Here is an 18,629-nt window from a genome sequence, read left to right as displayed (position 1 = left end):
ACGATTGTAGTCTTGTTGTAAAATTTTATTCCGTTTTTTTTAATGATTTAATAATATCATTAATTAATTTAAAGAATAACTTGTCGGATACAAAATTTTATATTCCGTTTTCAAAATAAGATTGGAATAAAACAAAACAAAAAACCAATCCTCCCCCTTTTTTCATAAAAAAAAAAACCCATGACACAAACAGAACGTGATAATTAAATGCAATGTCAATCAAAATGGCGTCATGATTGAAGCTCGTTAATAAGAATGATACGGGTTGTAATTAGTGTAGGGGTATGACGCATAGGGCGTGACCAATGGCAAGCGGTAATAAGAAGAGTAAGGATTTGCATGATACTTGTAAGGACTCATGTGCGCGTTTTGACGATAAAAATAATAGGGAGAATAGAGCGATGAATAAGGCGAATTATAACCCAGACGTTGGTTGATGTAATTGCTAGCGAACCTCTGCTGGTTGAGCAACTGCTGTTTCTGCTGGATTTGCTGGCTGGGCATCGATTGGGCGTTGTGATGGCCATCAATGGCTCCCATCCCGGTCAAAGCCAATTGCAAAGATTCGGGCAATTTGCTTAGCGATTCGCGATTAACAGCAAGGACGGGCCCTCCTACTCCACCGTTGGCGATATTGAAATAGTAATTATACAAATCGTTGGCGTCTACAACGTCTTCGTCATCAAAGATCATTTCATCGGCCTCTTCGGGACTGAAGAGGTCAGCATTGTCGTCAAACTTGGACGGTTTGCCTTGCTGTTTCTCCTCCTTTTGCGAAAGGAGTTGAGGGATCTGGCTGGCGCGGATCCTATTGGTCAGCAAGAAAGCACGAAGATCCACAAATTCAGGATTGGTGATTTCAATCGCCTGGCGATCGTCACCTTCCAAACGGCTGAACAGATCGAAACCGCTGGGCGGTCTGAGGTTCTGCGGATGGAATCCAGCCGGCCGTTCGATCGGCTGTGGAGGCTCAGCATCCTCGACGTGTTTGGCATAAAGCTGGGCCAACAATCGAATGGGTTCGGCGTCAAGTTCGAAAATTCCCGCGTTAGCGTCTGTGTCCTGTTCGGTGATGATGGCTTGATTCTCATCGTCGATAATGACGTCAGGATCCAATGGTTTGATCGACGGCTGTCTATTGGACGGATTTAATTCAACGGCATTTTGTTCGATCTTAGCCGGCGTGAATGATTGCAATTTTTCAACGGTAGCCTTGACTTCATCGGTCTCTAACGCGTCTGTAATAACAGCGTCACGGCTCTCATCTTCAACGACAGTTTCGACTTTCTGGACGGTAGACTCTTTCTTATCTGTAACTGGGCACGCATAATAAAAAATGTTGCATATAATTTACGGTGGTCAATAACAAATGACAAAAAAGGGTATCTCAGGAATTCTGTTGTTTTGTTACCTTGGGCTTTGTTTTGTTGAGCAATGGCGGCAAAAGCTTCGAGGTGCTTTCGTCTAGCTTCTTCCACTTCGGGAGTGTCCTGGGGTTGATGGCCGGGAAAATGGACGGGTAAATTATTGGCTGCAACGCGGAATCCACTACCATCTGCCATGTATTGAACCTAACATCAAAAGAAAAATGGATATTATTCCGCACGCAATTAGCCATACGATGAAAAATGATAGAAAATGAGCGGGTTATGCAACTCGTAGACCTTCGTGAATACCCCTCATGTGAAAATCGTTTGGCCTACAGCGTTGGACGTACATGATGATATTATCCTCACAGCAACGCCTTGATGTGATTGCATTTTCGCTATTAGCCGCGGTTAAAATAGACCGGCAGTACACACAGCCAGAAGAGACAGGTAGAAAAATAAAAGTAAACGACATCCCGCAGTGATTACAATCTTCCCCCCTCCCCCCATTATCATCCGTTTCATTGAGAAGAAAAGAAAAAAAGTTCAACTGGAATTCCCCTCTTTTTTCATGCGTTAAAAAAGGCGTGGTAAATAGCAAATATCAGCTGATGAATCCTTTCCTTCGTTTTGAACGTTTAAAAAAGGGAGGGGAGCCGGTGGGCAGTTTCATGCAAATACCTGATTTGGAGTGCCGTTGGGGTCGTTGTAATAATAAGATCCAGTGACGACTCCATCTTCGTTGCGGGACTCCATACGAACTTGTCCGGGATAAGCGTAGCCGAAGCTGTAACGACCCTCATCGTCGGATCTCTGGAATTGCGTCAGTTTCAGCTCGGGAATGGCAATACCATATTGGCGAACGCTGCTTTCCGGTTCATCTTCCTAAATGAAATGAAAATTGAAAACGTTTAATTATTTTCAGATCAAAGAATAGTTTTGAAAATCTTTTTCTTTCGATTTCTTTAATTGGATTCATTAAGAAATGGAAAGAAAAGGACCAGGTCATACTGTCTGATTACGTCATCGTTAGTCTTTCGTGCACTGCCTATCACATGAAGTCTTTTGAAATCTACTTCCGTATTGATCAACTTTAATTGTCGGTACGTTGGCAAGAAAAAGTAACGATCATGTTACACGATAACGGCTGTCGTTTGCGTCATGTCCACCTGCGTCGAAACCGACACGCAAACCGCAGCGTTTACCGTTGTCGCGTTTGACGAACTGACAGTTGTTAACAAAAGGAAACGCCAAAACAAGTCTACAGCATTCTTAACGAGCTCTTCAAAGAGTCAAGGTCTTGTGGGGGGGCTTAACTGACACGTACAGCACCTGTCAACCGTCAGAAAGGTTAAAGTCCTCGTCTTTTTCGCTCAAACAATAAAAGGGACATGCCACAATGCGGCATTAACAGCTTTTGAGCCGTTCAAAAAACGAGATCTTTATCCGAGTAGAAACTGAAAAACATATCAAAAGAAGCTGCGAGACTCACGTATTTGTATAAGGCACTACGGTCGGCATAGATTTCTGCTTGGCTGGCAATGTCACTGGCGACTTCTTCCGCTGGAATAGCTTCATCGGCTTCCAGCTGCATGAAAAAAAGACGAAAAACAGAAGACTAACGATTAAGAAAATATGGGGAAATGTAAAAGTTCATGAAGGACTCACCTGATGGATCGGAGATTCGAAATGTTCGCGAGCTTCTGCAATTTGATCGTTCCGGGCGGATGGAGTTTCGCTGGGCACGGGACTACCAGCCACCAAACAGCCCATGGCCAAAGCCACAATGATCTGAAATTGAATTTTGGGGTGACGTTAATGAATAAGATATTAGTGAAAAGAGACTTACCTGAGAAATTTGCATGTTGACTTCCTTGTCGCACTCGAGAGGTTATGATGAGCAACTCGAGTGGGTGTTGCAGCCTTGTTAAATGCTCTCGACGCGGCTTGTAAGCACAGCTCCGGGTAGAAGACTCTTCTCGACTGACGGTCTTCTACTTCAAGTTCAAGGGCTTTTTACTTTTTCTTCCAGTTTCGCCTGCCTTTCTTTCCTCCCTTTTTCTCCTCTTTCTCTCTCTCTCTCTCTCTCTCACTCACCTGAGCGTTCATCCAACAAAAGACCGCCTTACTACCTCTTTAGCCGCCAGGGTTTTCCTTTTCAAAATTGTTTTTTTTTTTTTTTATGATTTTGTTTTTCATTTCCTTTTTGCTTATAGACGATTTTGCAGGTGTTTAATAACAACGAGAAAACAGATCACAACTGCGAAAAAAAAATTTACCTAAGTTGTGTGATAAATATGTGGTTGTTTTAAAAGAAGGACATTGACCGCCGCCTGTGATTGGACAATGTAAACTTAAAACGGTGTGGAATAACCCGTTGCGCTAGCAAACAGCGGATTTCATGATCAAACATGGGCAGAATATCATGACCAAATAAAATAAAAAGGCAGGTTTCGATTATGACGATTACGAGTTCGAACCAACAAGCTATCTGCGTTCAAGATCGTCCATTGTGGCGTGAGAAACCGACGCTCTTTTAAGAACACAACAAGGTGCAGTTGATGACGGTGCCCCGGTTATTACACCAACTGTAAATTTCTATTTTTCTCGTTCCGACTTTTTATGCAGAGAGCGCTCATTATGCGTCGTTTAATAGATAATTTAAAAGAGTTAAAAAAAAACTATTAAACCCTGCGAAAAAGGCAAAATTGAAAAGAAAAGAAAGGTAATCAATAAATAAGAAAGAAACGGACGTTTATAATCTTAAACTTACCCTCTCTCTCCGGCTGCGTAATTAGATCTACAATCTCACCTGCCCGCCTTTGATTTTATTTTATTTTTTTTCAAGGCCGTGAAGACGCACATATAAGAACAAAACTAACGGCCACGATTGAGTTCATTGGTAAGTTCAAACCAATTTTATGCGTTTCCTCCCGTTGACGCGATCACTCCCGGTCATCGGCACAAGACGCCTTGGGTTCATTTCACGTTTTTACAGGAATAGTTTGACTTCCCTTATTATTTACTAACGCCTGTATTTCTTAATACCATCGTGGTTTAACACATGATTAGGCAAGGCAAGTGTTTTTGATGGCGAGTTAGCCACAAAAATCAGTTCGGCTTTTGGTTAATATACATGTTTCATCGGGTTTAAAGAAAACTGTTGGCTGTTAGACTGATGCTTGTGATGTTCACTCACCTCCCCTACACCTTAGTGGGTTTTCTATGAATTTATCCCAACCAAGTGTCATCCAAAACAAGCATGTTGAAATAACGAAACGGGATTCAGCCAGTGACCTTTGCTGCGGGAGTTGAAACAGGATCCGTGACAACATTTCGTCTTCTACATTTGGGCACTGCTATTCATCGACAACTAATTACAGTATATACGCTGACGTTTGTCCATTAGCAAAGTATATCTTGATTTTTACCTTTTCAGTCAGCGTCAGCAATCGTGAAACAATAAATTATATATTTATGCGCATTCCAGTTGCCTTCGTTGCACTAAGGTTAGCATTCGTACATACAGCCAAGTTAACTCACTCAACTATAACATGGACATCTGAACAAATAGAATCATGATTGAGCATATAATAATTACACGCTCCGGGATACACGCAGCTGAAATAGAGGGGCTGGATCGAAGATCACGGTGTAGGAAAAATGGCATAGACTGCCATGTTGCAATGTCAATGACCTTGTAAGCAAAAGTCCAGCCAAATCGCTTGCAATTATTCGTCAAAAACTATTGGGATTCATTGTACTTCTTCATTAACGTGCATCAGTTACAAGTTTAAATGTAACTGCGTTTTACTGTCACGGACAGTTGTCCACGATTACAGAAGAATTTTGATTTTTGACTTCTTGTTTCACAGGGGATTGCGTTTTGCTGATGGATTATTTTGGTAACTGATGTTCGAGACAAAGTAGACCGCACGCTGCGCTTGCTGAGTTTTGCCAACTTGTAAAACGGGGAAAACCTCAATAGAGGGTCGTATTATTCTGGGTGTGTATTTTCTGAAGAAACTGATGGATGCGTTACAGAATTCAAACGTTGCGATACTCACGGATGCTGCACCCGTATACGGCAGGATAAGTGTAACAAAGTTCTCCCAATATGCAAATGCTTAAAGCCAGACAGGCGGTTTCGTCTCGTTCCATTGAATGATTTAAAAGAACAACTATACAGCCTGGATTGAACGAATGACTTAAAGTGTTGCAATATTTCAGCTGCAGGATGAAATGTTGATGGTAGAAGCGGCGCTTTTTTGTTTGCTAATTGTTTTTTTTTTTTTTTTTGCCTCCCTTTTCTCATTTTTTGGCTCTATTGCATTTGCAGACGTTCCCGTTTCTTTTTTTTCGTTTTTCTTTCATCAAATTCCTTTCGCTTTGACGTCCATCCCCCGACTTGCGTAACGGCCTTAATCCTACGACTACCAAAAAGAAAAATGGGAGTTTGGGCATCGAAATTAACCTTGAACATTCATCCCCCTTCGTTCAGGTGTACTTTTCACCTGTACGCTTCGGGCCAATTTTTGTTTATTGACTGCGCTTCGTTATTGACATTCAAAGAAACGATCTGTTTATCAGCGTATCTTAGCCAAAAGGCGGAATAACAAACATCGGTCATTCCTTTTGCGACAGCAATTGTTCTAATGCTCTTTGTTTCGAATTCAAACACACGAACTGGAAATTGAAATCTCTTTCTCCCACGAAAACTGTTTAAAGGCAGTGTTGAACAGTGGCTTTAGGGCTAGAGGTCGAAACAAAGTACCACATCAAGTCTATTGTCACGTCCAGTCCGAAGGATGAAATGAAACCGAATTGCATCGCTTCCATCTTTGTTTGGACGAGCGAACCGTTTTCGGAGATCTGAAAAGCCAGTTTGAAAAGGAAAGAGATAAAAGCAGATGCGGGACAGGTGAAGGTGAATAGTACTTGCAGAACCCTCAGGGGCTTGATGATGGCCAACGCCCAAAGATATGCACACGTCCGAAAAAGAAGAAAGATCTTTTCTTTTCGGACAATATGAAAACAAAACGCAAAGAGAAATAGAAAAAAAAAATAATGGCTTGAAGAAATGAACAAAAGTTGCAGTCTCATCCGCAATACTCTGACCTTGGCAATGAAAAACCGATGGCTATCTGAATTAATCTATGCCAGCAGTTCCGGTGCCGCAAAAGGCATTAAAGGTTATCGACTGCACTCTCGTACATTCAGATTAGCCTTTTTGATTCGTGATCCCGGTCTGTTTGACGCTTTATATTTTGCAAACGGCAATCGATTTAAAATCACCTTAGCAACGGTTGGCGAAAAAATCGTGTGCCAATGTCATTACCAGAACCTTCAGAACAAGTTGATCTTCTTTTTGATGGTAAAAAAAAGAAGAACGAAACAACTCCACCCATCCTAACGTGTTACTAACATCAAGTACACACAATCAAGTAAGAGTTTCCTCTTGGTAGTCAGGTGGCGAAAACAAAGTAGAACCTTGCTTTTATTTGTGTTTTTAATGGACAGTTCCGTATAAAAGCTTGGCCAATTCACGACAATCGCCATCAGATTCTTCCAGGATTTGCAGCGATCACTTCATCATCATGCAATACGTAAGTTAGTTTCAATTCATTTCTCAACATCTCGTTTCAATTTGAAATTGTTCAATGTATTACCCTCAATTGTGGCAAAACAGATCGCCCTTGTAGTTCTCGCCCTGGCTGTCGTAGATGCTGGCGTTGTTTATGATCGCCAGGCCGGCGATTTTGCTTACAGCATCAACAACGTACCTTACGTTCTTCCTTTCGCCCCTTCGCTGCTAAGCCCAATCCAGAAGGATAACAAGGACACAGCCGTAGACGCGAAGAAGTTCGAAACCCCAGCTATTGTCACGCCTCAGCTTTACCCAATCACCTACGTTTACGGGGGATACCCTAACGCTTTCGGATCTGTGGGCTATCCTTTCGGTGTGTTACCCTTGAACGCAAAATCTGTTACGGAAATCAAACCCGTTGTGACTGTTGTCAAAGCTGCAGAAACTACTGGAGAGAAATCAGCCGAAAAGGCCAAGGCTCCTGCTGTTACCTACGTTGCTTAATCCCGAATTTCTTTGATTATTACCGACGATCGACCATGAATGAAAAACAACCGTATGTGCAATTTATTTAGTTTATTTCCCTGTTATAATTGATGTTTTAGTTATGCTATCATTTAATAAAGTGCTTTGTTGCGCATTTGAGTTATGATTTAATCAGTATCAACGATAGCTTGGATACCGTTATTTATATGGGCAACAGTAAATTCGCAGAAACGACGTAATGTGATGCAACAAATTCATTATTTTGATGAAAAGTCATAAAAAGAAGAACTTTTATGGGCATCTTAAAGACAGACGAGTGCCATCAAGATAGGATAGCAATCAATTTCGGGTTGAACAAAAACTAGTTGGGATTGCGCAGCGCAAATCGATAGGAATTAAATAAACAAAACAAAAGGAATAAGGTGTGTCCTTGAAAAGCAATAAAAAAGTCAATCAGATTGTTACATAGTTCATTTGAATACCTGAACAATCAATCGAAAGATGAACCTGTAATTCATCAATTCAATTAACAATATCGATGCATGTCGAAGAACAAGTTCGTTCTGAAAACCGTCGTTGAGTACAATGTGTTTTATTGCAGCAATAAAATCTTTTAAAACATAATGGTTAAATATCTTAAAGTAAAAAAAAAAAAAAAAAGAAAGGACGATTAGGGAAGATGGGTTTAATATAAAAGAAGACGAACCACACCCTCTTGATAAGACGTTCGTAGCAGGAGCTACGAAGAACATTCCTGAATACGAATGAGCTGAATCCGAAGTAGAATATATAAGATCGGGAGTCTGATCAAGACGAGTCAGGTGATCGTATAAAAGCTACCTGTGCCACAAGAGTCGAGACATTTGTCTCCAAGCTGGGGGATAACAACACCATCATCCCGCCACAGCTATGAGATTCGTAAGTACTTTTAGAGTTCACTGAAGATGTAAATCAATTTTTTAAAGGTAATTTGCTTGCCGGTTTATGACAAACGCCTTCGTTCATCGCAAAAAAGTTGGTCGTTTGCGTGATTTTGTTGGTCTTCACGCTAGTAGATGGCGGTGTCGTGAGGCAGTCGGTCAATCCCGAGTCCGTCAGTTCGACAGTGCTCCATGAAATTATTAACCAACAAACGGCTCACGCCATGTACGCCATCAACAATCAGCTAATGGCTCATCTGTTTCCTTATACCAATTTGCATTACCCTTATTACCCTCCATTCCATCGGATGACACAAAGACCCCTTGCATTTGTAAGGGATGGCAATAACAGCACCGTGTCCCCGACGATTTGCATGCAAGGTGGTTCTTGTTACGATTACCACAGCGTCCATCCGTTCGGGGAAGTTTGGCTTCAGAAACCACTGTTATAAATCGTCGCCTATCATTTTCCGATATGTCTAACTGTATTCATCTATTTTCATAAATAATACACGTCTCGTAAAAATCGTAAGAAATCGAATGACCCTTATTGATTTTGCTACAGTCCCTCTGACCAAAAAAGCATGTGAAACGGTACAATGGATTTTTACCGGATAAAACCAGCAAAAACAAGATCATATCATGTTGTTGTATTTTTTTTTCGTGCTAAATATGTACTTGCCAACGGACTGCAGTTGATGAGCAGATTCGTGCGGTGTCAGTTCAGTGCACAAAAAAAACCTGTACGATGCACGAAAATCCGCTATTCACGGTGTTACCTCTCTTCGCAATATAAAGCGCCAGGTAACGCAAAAGGGAGAATCAGACACTAAGTTTAGTTCACCAACAAAAAAACTGTAGCCAGTTCCATGAAGCTTGTAAGTAGTGCATCATGTCAAACACAGTTACGTGTCTACCAGGAATAACATTAAATAGCTTTTAGAAATTCCCAATTACCTCGAATAGCTAATAGGGACAATAATGCAATCGTTTTTGCTCGGATTGTGTCAAACTCGTTTGCCGAGATTGATTTTTTTTGCTCTTTGTTTTTTTTTTTTTTCGCTGTTATTGTGCAGATTATAACAACGATGTTGGTCTTGACTATCGTGCGTGTGCAACTTCTACCCGCACCGCAGTCCGTTCCATTGGGCAACAACTTTGCTTACGACGTCGTTAATAGCCAAACAACTAGATGGTTGCATTTTTTTCGACACGTCCTTCCTAATGCATCGCTTCCTCCCCTAAAGAGGCCAATGCTTGACGCAGTGTTGACGTTACGCAATCGATCCCAAGCTCAACTCTGTGAACTGCAGCCGAGATTGTGTGATTAACATTCTTTCTGTAATTTCAAAACAAATGTACAGCACAAGCTTGGCTAGATAATGCCTGTGCAATTGAGGATGTTGAGGCAAACAACATAACTTGGCAATGGCAATTTTAACCGAATGTTTGAATTTTTAAATAAGTTACTCCGTGCCTCATAATACACAACACGTACGAGACTTATCCTTTACCCTGCTAGTGCTATGATGATGTGCTATGATGTGGCAATAACAAATGGTTGCATCCAAAATAGGAAAAACAAACAAGAAAGACAATTCCTGTTTGGTCTAAAACGCCCAAAGCACGGGCAAAAGGTTATTGGCTGAATTCCATTTAACTATTCAAAACATCCGATGAAACTTGGGGCAAAGCATGACAAGCCCTCAAGGATAAAGAAGAAGTGTAAGCACCAGCGAAAGAACCTGTTGCATCTAGAAGCAAATCGTCTTTTTTTTTTTTTTATTTTGTCGAATATAACAAGACCAACATCCACAGACGAGTCCCAGTCTCCCATCAGTGTCAAAGCAATTTACCGGAGATCAACATTCTTCACATTTTATTACGATAAACTATTTAACGATCGCCATGAGATTGGTAAGTCGATTACAACATTCAAATATGACAAATTCTATTTCTGCGTAGCATCACAAGTTGTGTTTGGCAGGTATTAGCATTCACGCTAGTATGTATGACTGCCGTAGATGCTGGATTCGTTCAATCTTATCGTCAAGGTGCTAATTTCGCCTATGCCTTCAACACTCAGCTGCATCAACCAGTTCCATTGATGCACTACCCTGGCCCAGCTTTCCAGCCAATCTATTTTGCTAACCCAAATGGATTGTTGGACTACTATGAAAATCCTTCCTACACGCAGCCGGAGTTGTTTGACGATGACGAAGTCTTCCGCACTGCCGAGCCAAATGAAAGTAAATGGTTTCATTCGAACCCGGTGAATACGGCGCATGCCACCGCTGGGGCATCCGAATTTCCGGTTATATCTGCATCGGCTTCTGGAACAAAGAGGCCTAATAGAATCGCCGCTTCTGGAGCAAACAGGCCTAATGGAATCGCCGCTTCTGGAGCAAGCAGGCCTCATGGAATTGCCGCTTCTGGAGCAAGCAGGCCTCATGGAATTGCCGCTTCTGGAGCAAACAGACCTAATGGAATTGCAGCTTCTGCAATCGGTACGTCATCGTCATCCAATGGAGTTAGTGCTTCCGCGATAAACACAATCAATGGAGTGACAGTTTCGGACTCAGCACCCAGCGCCATCTTCCAATATCCTCTGCTGAGGCTCTTCCACAGACTGTTCAACAGGCCTTTGACGAGCAGACCTAATCGTCCTCATTCTTCTACTTCAGGTGTTAGACCGATATTTGGCGATCGAGACACTGTTGTTATCAACGCCATTCGTTAAAATTTCTATTTATCTTAACTGTTATACGCCCGTAGGGCAGGAAAGGAAACACGTTCAATCCTTTTGTTGGGGGTTGTTCTTCTTAGCTTATACGTATTATTCATGCAAATTCGAAATAAACAAGATAACAAGTTTTTCGTGCCACTTGAAATATTGCGTTACCCCATAAATTGAAATCACAATTAACCAGAAGAACAGGTTACCTGTACCAAGTTAAAAAAACAAGTACGGGAAGTTGTTATCGGAAGACAATGGTAGAGAGGTGATAATAACTGTGTAACAACGAAGCAAAGGTATACGTTTGAAGATGCTGGAGCGAATGGTAGTCAGTGCAAAAGCTCCATGGCGTAAACACATTTCAGGCATCAAGTTAATCCGTTTAACCGCAATTCCGGAAACTAACGTATTCGTAATAATTTTCCTGGTTCTTCTCTCGGAGTGTTCGCCCAACAAATTCTTTGTAGCAAAACTTGTAGCAAATGTCATAAAATCAAAGTGAAAACGTTGTCGTCTATAGGTATGTGTTTCAAAGCTTCGTTATTCAAGTCCTACGTCTCTTGTTCATTAAATACGTGTGTGTAACGGAACGTGCCATGGCTCTTGACGACAACATACCCATTCATAGTTGGAATTTGCGAATAATCAGCAATGAACTCAATAAGATATCCCCATGTAAAACAGAAGCTAAGAAGTTTATCAGCACATATAACAGTCGTTAGCTGCACTGTTTTTATTTGGCAACAAGAACCGTTAAAGCGACTGCAAATTTAGAAGAACCGTACGTCGGTTACATGCAAATCACTAACAATGACTAATTCTGAAATGGATATTTCTTTAGAAAGCTTGTAATCAATCACAAGTCGCATCCAAATGCGTGGAGATTTAGAGTGAAGCGTAGGAGAGGTTGTTGACTGTGTTTTTTTTTTTTGTTGTTACAGGGAACGCAACCAGCAGGGACAGGGTGATCGAACTGACTACGAAGATCAGGAAGAACTTGTTTTGAACAAGACACTGCTGGCATCTGAAAATATCCAACTCGTACCGGATAGCTGATTAGAGATGATGAAAAGACAAGTTCAAGGTGACTTGCCTTGATAGACAGATCAATGGCAAAAGGCTTTGCGTAGCCTACACAGCCATCACAAGACAAATTTGAATCAAATAACAATTTATTAAGCCCAAAGTTGCTACGAAATTATAGTAATCTATTCCATATATTTCTACTTTACATTAACGAGCGGCTGGAGCCACCCTTATGTTCATTCTTGTTTTTCAGTTTTAGATGTTAATGTCGTGACGTTTCGATCCAGATAGCCACACTGCATTTTTTACCACCATTGGTTGTCATGGATACCGGTCTGATATACGCACTTTAATACTCAGCGGTCGAGTTCTTTCACAAACGCCATTGACAGCCACTCCCTTATTTTATCGTTTCCCTTACTTAGTCAACTAATCTACCCTTTCGCTGATATTAATATAGTAAAGGAAAGAAATGCTACGTACAAAGGGTTACTTGCCATTTTTCTCGTACGATAGAAAAGGAATTTTTGATCAACGGTTTAGCTGAACACAAACGGATTTTGCCGACCAAGAGCGATGCTCTTGTTGTTGCACGCTTATCCTTTACGGCGATTGTTAAATCAATTATTTCTTGGATTAAAGCCCCTTTCAATTATGCAGCGTTTTCCAAATGAAACAAACGTAAGACAGTAGTTTCTATAAACAATCCTGTATTTACAATTATAACGACGTACTAGTTGTCGAGCCTGATTCACTAGACATTCAGACACTAATTGCATAGCCTAATGAACGCATTCAATCCAAGAACTGATGACCTTTTGAAACGAAAAAAAAAAATGAACCGATTGAGGGAATTTTCGAGTTTTTCCATTGAAACGACAGTTCCATCAGTTAGTAACGAAAAACAAGCATTACGCTCGATAAGCAAGCGTAGTTTGTCGATAAAATGTTTTTCCCAATTATCTGTCATATTCCCGTGAATGAAACCAGTAGAACAGGTCATCCTAATTGGTGCGCGGAAGACCACGCTCTAAAGGAAGTTGTCATTTTCATCCACCACATTATGTAAGATTGAACTGTAGTAAGTGCTGTTATAGCTCATAGTCGGAACTCGTTTCCAAATTCCATTACCAACTTTTTTTTTGGTGGAAAACTCTACAAAGATGGAAGACGAAGAACGAGAGGCGTCCGTCACTATAAAAGCTCCACGTCTTTGCTCCGATGAACATCAGTGTTGAACGTACAGTCGGCTATCACCATGAAATTCGTAAGTCTTACAGCATCTCGATTTTCCTTGTATTATTATTTTACTATGATGGCAATTCACTATTGAATCTGATTCATTCTCTCATAGATTGTCCTCCTCGCTTTGACTATTGCATCCGTTGTGGATGCTTGGCATCATCCTATGCCTTACGGTCCCAATCCATACAGCTACCAACAGGCGAATTATGGACAACAGCCAGTATCTAACTACCCAATGGGAAATTATCAACGTCAACCCAACTACCCCATGGCGAATTATCAACCGCAACACAACTACCCCACGGCAAATTATCAATCGCAATTCAACTACCCCATGGCGAATTATCAATCGCAATTCAACAACCCCATGCAAAATTATCAGAGGCAGCCGGCTCAAGTCTACTACGTTCATCACGTCATTCCTTATTTGCCAAATGCCTTTGATTTCGATCTGTCCGACTTCAAACCAGAAACTGAATCCAACGATATGGGATTTCGGACTGACAGCGAAGAGTTTGACGGCATGAGCGATGACGAGATCGACGAGAGGGTGTTTTACCTGCAGACCAACACGCCCTACAAGAGGTTCAACAATTTTCTCCAAACGATGCATAACCTGAGGAATCAGTACAGACGAAGATGGAAAAATGCACTCAGGAAGAATCAACAAGTTACTCTTAACGATGATCGCTATTGATCAATTTGTTGGCTCAAATTATTATTATGTTTAACTTATGACTGATGGGAAAAGAACCTGCCAATTGGATCATACTGTCTTATTCATTCAGGTGTATCTCGTTTAATTTTTAAAACATTAATCGCACAATAAACGTTATTCAAAAACTAGCAAAAAAAAAAAAAAAAACAACCATCTTCACCTGCTGAACGCAAAAGAAAAAAAAAAAAAAAACTAGTCGGTGTGGCGCGTTATTGCAATACCTGTTTTGCATGACAATTGTTGCCATGTCCAAGATAAAGTCCATTCGTTCATTCAGCACTCGGCTTGTCTTGTTAACAACATGCAGTTGGAACCGCTGCGGGATTCACGTCGTAAAAAAAAGGGTCAATAAAAAACAAAAGAAATAAAAACGCATTTTCATGGTCAAAGTGGGAAGTATCACAATAATACGCCAATGCATATTGTGTTGTTATAACAATCAAACCGTGACACCGGGGGAGGCCTTTAACGCTAGAGGTTTAACCTGAATACAGATTAGGTCGTCGACAGTAAAAATCACAAGCAGAAATGCAAAAAATAAATGATTGTTGCATGGGAAAAAAAGGATGTTGGGTTCCACAAGTCTTTGTGTGAGGCCAAACAAAAAGACGTGAGATCGGAGACTAAAGATAGGCAGTGTTATATTGCGACAGGCCTTGAAATTCCACCTGCCGTTTCACCTTCACCCTCGGCGAAGGCTTCAAATCGTCCGGAAACTGGTATAGGTAAATAGACCTTTTACAAAAGGCTTGAGAGTATATATAAGAACCGCACCCCACCGGAACTCGATTTTGAGCCATAAAAATAATAATCGAGTATTGAAAAACAATTAACCGTGAAATTTTATTGTGTGGTCAGTTTGCACTATATAAACGGACCAATTTTCAATGCACATTCAATACATTTTCTGTTTCTGTGCAATACTGAACGTACAACGCTCGGCTCCGACGATGACATCTGTAAGTATTGATTCAAATTCTTTACCTTTAAACTCACAGCATTTTCACGTTTAATACCTTTATGTTAATCAAAACTAGGTATGCGTATTTTTCTTGGCGTTCATCGCAGCTGTCTCTGCCGGAGTCAGCCGAAGTGACGTTCATTTCAACATGGGTGGCAGTAGAATCGCTTACAGCATCAATCACCGTCCGGATCCCCACGGAGGGCCCAACGCTTTTGTTTCTGTAAGCCGAACAGAGCCCGTCCATCATGTCCAAGAGGCTCCAGTCCACGTTCCTGTTCACGTTTCCGCTACTCCTCATCACGTCCCAGCTCCAATCCACGTTCCTGTTCACGTTTCCGCTACTCCTCATCACGTCCCAGCTCCAGTCCAACCATCCGCTGGCCTCCACACTTCACTTTTGTACGCCGACCATGGTCTTCACAGCCCGTTAATGACATTGCGTCAACCGAAACATTACTTAGACACTTATTATCCTTACTTTTACGCACCTTATTACCCGCATGCTGGTCACCCAGGATTCATTTTGGTAGCGTGAGTAGCGATAGCTCCTCGCTCGTCTCATAAATATTGCACGACACCAAAGCAAATCATGAATGTAGCCGAATAAAAACAGCATTTTTTTTTTCAATTTTACATTTTTTATTACGTGAGGCTTGTGCGACTGAGACTTTATATCCGAACTAAAACGAAAGGTTGATGGGATCGTATAAAATGAATTTTCAGGAATTGATTAAAGAGCTGAGTTTAGGCGCGGGTGTTTGTAGCCGGCGTTATTTAACGCGTTTGAAACAAAAGGCATAAATGTTAAAAATGTGGATTTAATGAGCATTTGTTGTGAGAAAAAATATTTCGAATTTTTATTTTCTGGTGGAACTTGTAAACGTGCCTTGTCGCGACATCTGCATTGGACGGGAACAAAAGTTTTGCCACATTTTCATCACATTTTTTGTTTTCAGAGTTGAGAGACCTTGATTGGCTCACTCAAAGCTGATTCATCCGGCATACGTGATGGTTTCCAAGGCTTCTCCGCTCGCCATAACTAACAACCTAACTGATTCTATAAGTAGAACGGAGAAGTTGAACATGAGCTGAAAAAAAACTCGTTTCTTCTCCCGTTACCTCCCCCTTTTCTCTTTGATTGTAAATATCGAAGGTCACGCACTTTTAACAAAGGCTAACTTCCTGGCGAAGTGCACCTGACCGTATACATCTGTTTTCACCATGTAATTGTTATTTGCACCCCATGTCCGATAAGAGCATTTTGACTGCGAGTCTAGAAAGCTTATAGAGCATTTAAGGGTTAGTTTGATAGTCATACAGGCCTTCATTTTTTTAAATTATGCCATGTTGCAATTTCATTCCAGCGTGAACCTCTGTATTAAAAGTATTCTTGGTAAAACAAGATTTCTCGGGACACAAAACAATGTTAGCAGTTGTTCTGGGATTTCTGAATAATTTCACAGAAAAATTCATTTCGAATTTAGTTTTATGAAACAGCTGCAAGAAGAAGGTGGCATTTTGGGATTTTTCGAATTTCGACATCATTTAAGTGTTAGCGTTATGTAGGATCGAACGTGTCCACCATTGCGTTAGTACCACGAATTGTTATTTTTAGGTCCACCTGATGGAATAAAATAAAAATGTTGGCTTTAGCCGCTCGCATTTAATGAACTGACGCGGCTGAATTTAATGGCAATGGCTGGTTAATGGATTTTTGTTGATAAATACAGGTGGGACGGAAAGACTCGTTTATTGGCCATGAGACGGGAGTTTTATAGTCACAAATTCGATTAAATTATTCAAAAATTTCGAAACAAACTTTGTCGATGTAAAGGCATGCCTACATCAGTCAAATACGCTTTTAAAAAATGCTCTATGGGAAAACCTCATAGATGTCCTTGATTCTTTTGTAGTCTTCCCAATTTCAAATCTCCATTACTATTGCGCAACTAACAAAAACTGCAAGAGAACCTTGAAGAACAAAATCAAGTGTTTAGGGATGCAACTTCATATTGCATTTTATAGCAAACATGCACCCACTTGTAAGACACAAAAACCTGTCGAAAACCGTATAAGGAAATTACACAAATTGGCCGTTGAGTCAACTGTTTATGCATAACTTGTGCATTTAATGATGGAAAAAAGGGTGTTCATGCTGCCAGTGACAGAAGATAAACAAATCATTGTGTGCGATGTTTCAAAGAGGAAGTGTTCGTGACGGAGACGATACGATTTCAATCTTGCAGCATAAAAGACCTTGATTACCAGTTACCTCTTAATTCGTCAATGGATGAATAAAAAGAAGCAAATTTCAGTATTACCTGTGGCTATCAACAACAGAAGGACAACACTTGACGACATTGGGGGGAACAACATCTTCCCTGTCAAGGTCCTTGATCGCTTGTGTAAAAAGAGATTTCGCTTCCTTTTGGAAGGTCGAGACCGCACCCATCCGAATGGAGGAAGTGTAACAAGAAGATTAGGAACTGCACACACCCGTCTTCTATATAAACCCACACGATGCAGTGAATCATCAAGCAGTCTGTTCGCCAGTAGCTTCTCGAAAGCAAAAGGATTCAACACGTTAGCCTTACCATGAAAACTGTAAGTACCAAATGGATCTCTGTAACTCAATGCTAAACGGACAAACCGATTCATTTTGGATTTCAATGCTGGAACTTCGTAGGCCACGTTCTTCTTGTTCGCTGTCTTCTTGGTTGCGGCTGAATGCGCTTCAGTTGCCTACACCAACAGCCGATTAGGAAAACGGACTCCTGTCAGCCGGAGTAGCGTTTTCTTCAACAAAGATGGCACGAACGTCGCGTACAGCATCAATCACAAACCGAGTGCAGGAATCGATGCTTCCGTCTCCATCACGCGTAACGTTCCCGCCCGTTCTGCAGTTCCAGTTCCTGCCATTAGAGTCGCACCTGCCATCATTCCGCGTCCAGTTTCAGTCAAAGCTCCAGTGGATCTCCCCGTTCAGCTGCCCTTTTACGCTCCAGTACATGCGCCAGCCGTGCCCGCCACTCAAGTCGTTTTAAACGCTCCTGTTGTCCAGCAGATCAATCCGATTTCCGTTGGTGGTTCACCTGCCGTTTCAAACGCATATCCCGTCGGTACTGCCCGGAACCCTCCCATTCCTACTCCTTACAATACCGTGCATCCCGAAAAGGTTCCAGGCGCCTATCCGGTCGGTATGGCCCGGAACCCTCCCATTCCTACTCCTTACAATACGGTGCCTCATAACAACGATGTAGATGCTTACAGAATGGCTGATCCTTTCGCTTTCGGACCTCTTCCATTTGAACTGAATCATCCCATCACGTTCGTCACAGGATTTTAAAGTTGAATGACGTCATTGACTGAAATTGCACGGCCAGATAAATACGATTCACGCTGAGGGACTCTTTCTAAGCGTGTCCATCTGTTGATACTTACTTGTATTACCTGCAACAGGTAACCTTTCCTCCTCCGCCCCTTATGTTCACGATATTCGCACGGGAGTGGGGCGTGGGCCTTGCTTGGTGAGTAAAGGCCGGTGGTTGATTTAGTATAAACGTGTGTATAGCATTAGTT

The 18,629-nt window shown here is 41.4% G+C and overlaps 7 protein-coding genes across 11 annotated transcripts; 6 read left to right on the top strand and 1 right to left on the bottom strand.

The window, feature by feature from the left end:
- Positions 1–135: 135 nt before the first annotated feature.
- On the bottom strand, positions 136–3,345 carry LOC130691548 (uncharacterized). 3 transcript variants are annotated; one of them, XM_057514496.2, is made up of 6 exons: positions 3,217–3,345; positions 3,036–3,158; positions 2,860–2,955; positions 2,049–2,252; positions 1,412–1,571; positions 136–1,316 (listed from the first exon to the last, which is right to left on the bottom strand). In XM_057514496.2, the coding sequence occupies exons 1-6, from the start codon at positions 3,229–3,231 to the stop codon at positions 247–249; spliced, it is 1,668 nt and encodes a 555-aa protein (XP_057370479.1). In that variant the 5' UTR covers positions 3,232–3,345; the 3' UTR covers positions 136–246. The 3 variants fall into 3 exon arrangements, with proteins under 3 accessions (XP_057370479.1, XP_057370480.1, XP_057370481.1); XM_057514497.2 differs by having other exon boundaries at positions 136–1,310; XM_057514498.2 differs by lacking the exon at positions 2,860–2,955.
- Positions 3,346–6,447: 3,102 nt separating this feature from the next.
- LOC130691082 (uncharacterized) lies at positions 6,448–7,487 on the top strand. Its single transcript, XM_057513985.1, has 3 exons — positions 6,448–6,577; positions 6,888–6,973; positions 7,057–7,487. Exons 1-3 carry the CDS (start codon positions 6,448–6,450, stop codon positions 7,456–7,458), a joined length of 618 nt encoding a protein of 205 aa, XP_057369968.1. The 3' UTR covers positions 7,459–7,487.
- Positions 7,488–8,229: 742 nt separating this feature from the next.
- LOC130691623 (uncharacterized) lies at positions 8,230–9,744 on the top strand. 3 transcript variants are annotated; one of them, XR_009420957.1, is made up of 2 exons: positions 8,230–8,358; positions 9,437–9,744. XR_009420957.1 is itself a non-coding variant. In XM_057514592.2 (2 exons), exons 1-2 carry the CDS (start codon positions 8,350–8,352, stop codon positions 8,810–8,812), a joined length of 366 nt encoding a protein of 121 aa, XP_057370575.1. In that variant the 5' UTR covers positions 8,230–8,349; the 3' UTR covers positions 8,813–8,869. The 3 variants fall into 3 exon arrangements, 1 of the variants encoding a protein (XP_057370575.1); XM_057514592.2 differs by lacking the exon at positions 9,437–9,744 and adding an exon at positions 8,456–8,869; XR_009420958.1 differs by lacking the exon at positions 8,230–8,358 and adding an exon at positions 9,194–9,238.
- Positions 9,745–10,198: 454 nt separating this feature from the next.
- Positions 10,199–11,234, top strand: LOC130691556 (uncharacterized). The gene is made up of 2 exons (XM_057514507.1): positions 10,199–10,277; positions 10,348–11,234. The coding sequence occupies exons 1-2, from the start codon at positions 10,269–10,271 to the stop codon at positions 11,098–11,100; spliced, it is 762 nt and encodes a 253-aa protein (XP_057370490.1). The 5' UTR covers positions 10,199–10,268; the 3' UTR covers positions 11,101–11,234.
- A 2,132-nt stretch (positions 11,235–13,366) lies between these two features.
- On the top strand, positions 13,367–14,211 carry LOC130691574 (uncharacterized). The gene is made up of 2 exons (XM_057514530.2): positions 13,367–13,390; positions 13,478–14,211. Exons 1-2 carry the CDS (start codon positions 13,382–13,384, stop codon positions 14,063–14,065), a joined length of 597 nt encoding a protein of 198 aa, XP_057370513.1. The 5' UTR covers positions 13,367–13,381; the 3' UTR covers positions 14,066–14,211.
- A 783-nt stretch (positions 14,212–14,994) lies between these two features.
- On the top strand, positions 14,995–15,678 carry LOC130691592 (uncharacterized). The gene is made up of 2 exons (XM_057514551.1): positions 14,995–15,045; positions 15,124–15,678. The coding sequence occupies exons 1-2, from the start codon at positions 15,037–15,039 to the stop codon at positions 15,583–15,585; spliced, it is 471 nt and encodes a 156-aa protein (XP_057370534.1). The 5' UTR covers positions 14,995–15,036; the 3' UTR covers positions 15,586–15,678.
- Positions 15,679–17,537: 1,859 nt separating this feature from the next.
- LOC130691562 (BCL-6 corepressor-like protein 1) lies at positions 17,538–18,441 on the top strand. Its single transcript, XM_057514512.2, has 2 exons — positions 17,538–17,654; positions 17,737–18,441. The coding sequence occupies exons 1-2, from the start codon at positions 17,646–17,648 to the stop codon at positions 18,394–18,396; spliced, it is 669 nt and encodes a 222-aa protein (XP_057370495.1). The 5' UTR covers positions 17,538–17,645; the 3' UTR covers positions 18,397–18,441.
- Positions 18,442–18,629: the final 188 nt, after the last annotated feature.

The sequence above is a fragment of the Daphnia carinata genome, chromosome 1 (genome assembly GCF_022539665.2).
Source record: "Daphnia carinata strain CSIRO-1 chromosome 1, CSIRO_AGI_Dcar_HiC_V3, whole genome shotgun sequence".
Classification (NCBI taxonomy): domain Eukaryota; kingdom Metazoa; phylum Arthropoda; class Branchiopoda; order Diplostraca; family Daphniidae; genus Daphnia; species Daphnia carinata.
The sequence above is the reverse complement of the archived record's forward strand: the minus strand, read 5'-3'. Positions and strand labels throughout refer to the sequence as shown.

What these genes read in the sequence shown, in the direction of transcription:
- LOC130691548 (XM_057514496.2), bottom strand. An exon ending in TCGAATCTCCGATCCATCAG is followed by an intron (nt 2,956 to 3,035) that starts GTGAGTCCTTCA and finishes TTTTTCATGCAG; the next exon opens with CTGGAAGCCGATGAAGCTAT. An exon ending in GTAGTGCCTTATACAAATAC is followed by an intron (nt 2,253 to 2,859) that starts GTGAGTCTCGCA and finishes CATTTCATTTAG; the next exon opens with GAAGATGAACCGGAAAGCAG.
- LOC130691082 (XM_057513985.1), top strand. Translation starts at nt 6,448, where the DNA reads ATGAACAAAAGTTGCAGTCTCATCCGCAATACTCTGACCTTGGCAATG. An exon ending in AGGTTATCGACTGCACTCTC is followed by an intron (nt 6,578 to 6,887) that starts GTACATTCAGAT and finishes TTTAATGGACAG; the next exon opens with TTCCGTATAAAAGCTTGGCC. An exon ending in ACTTCATCATCATGCAATAC is followed by an intron (nt 6,974 to 7,056) that starts GTAAGTTAGTTT and finishes GTGGCAAAACAG; the next exon opens with ATCGCCCTTGTAGTTCTCGC.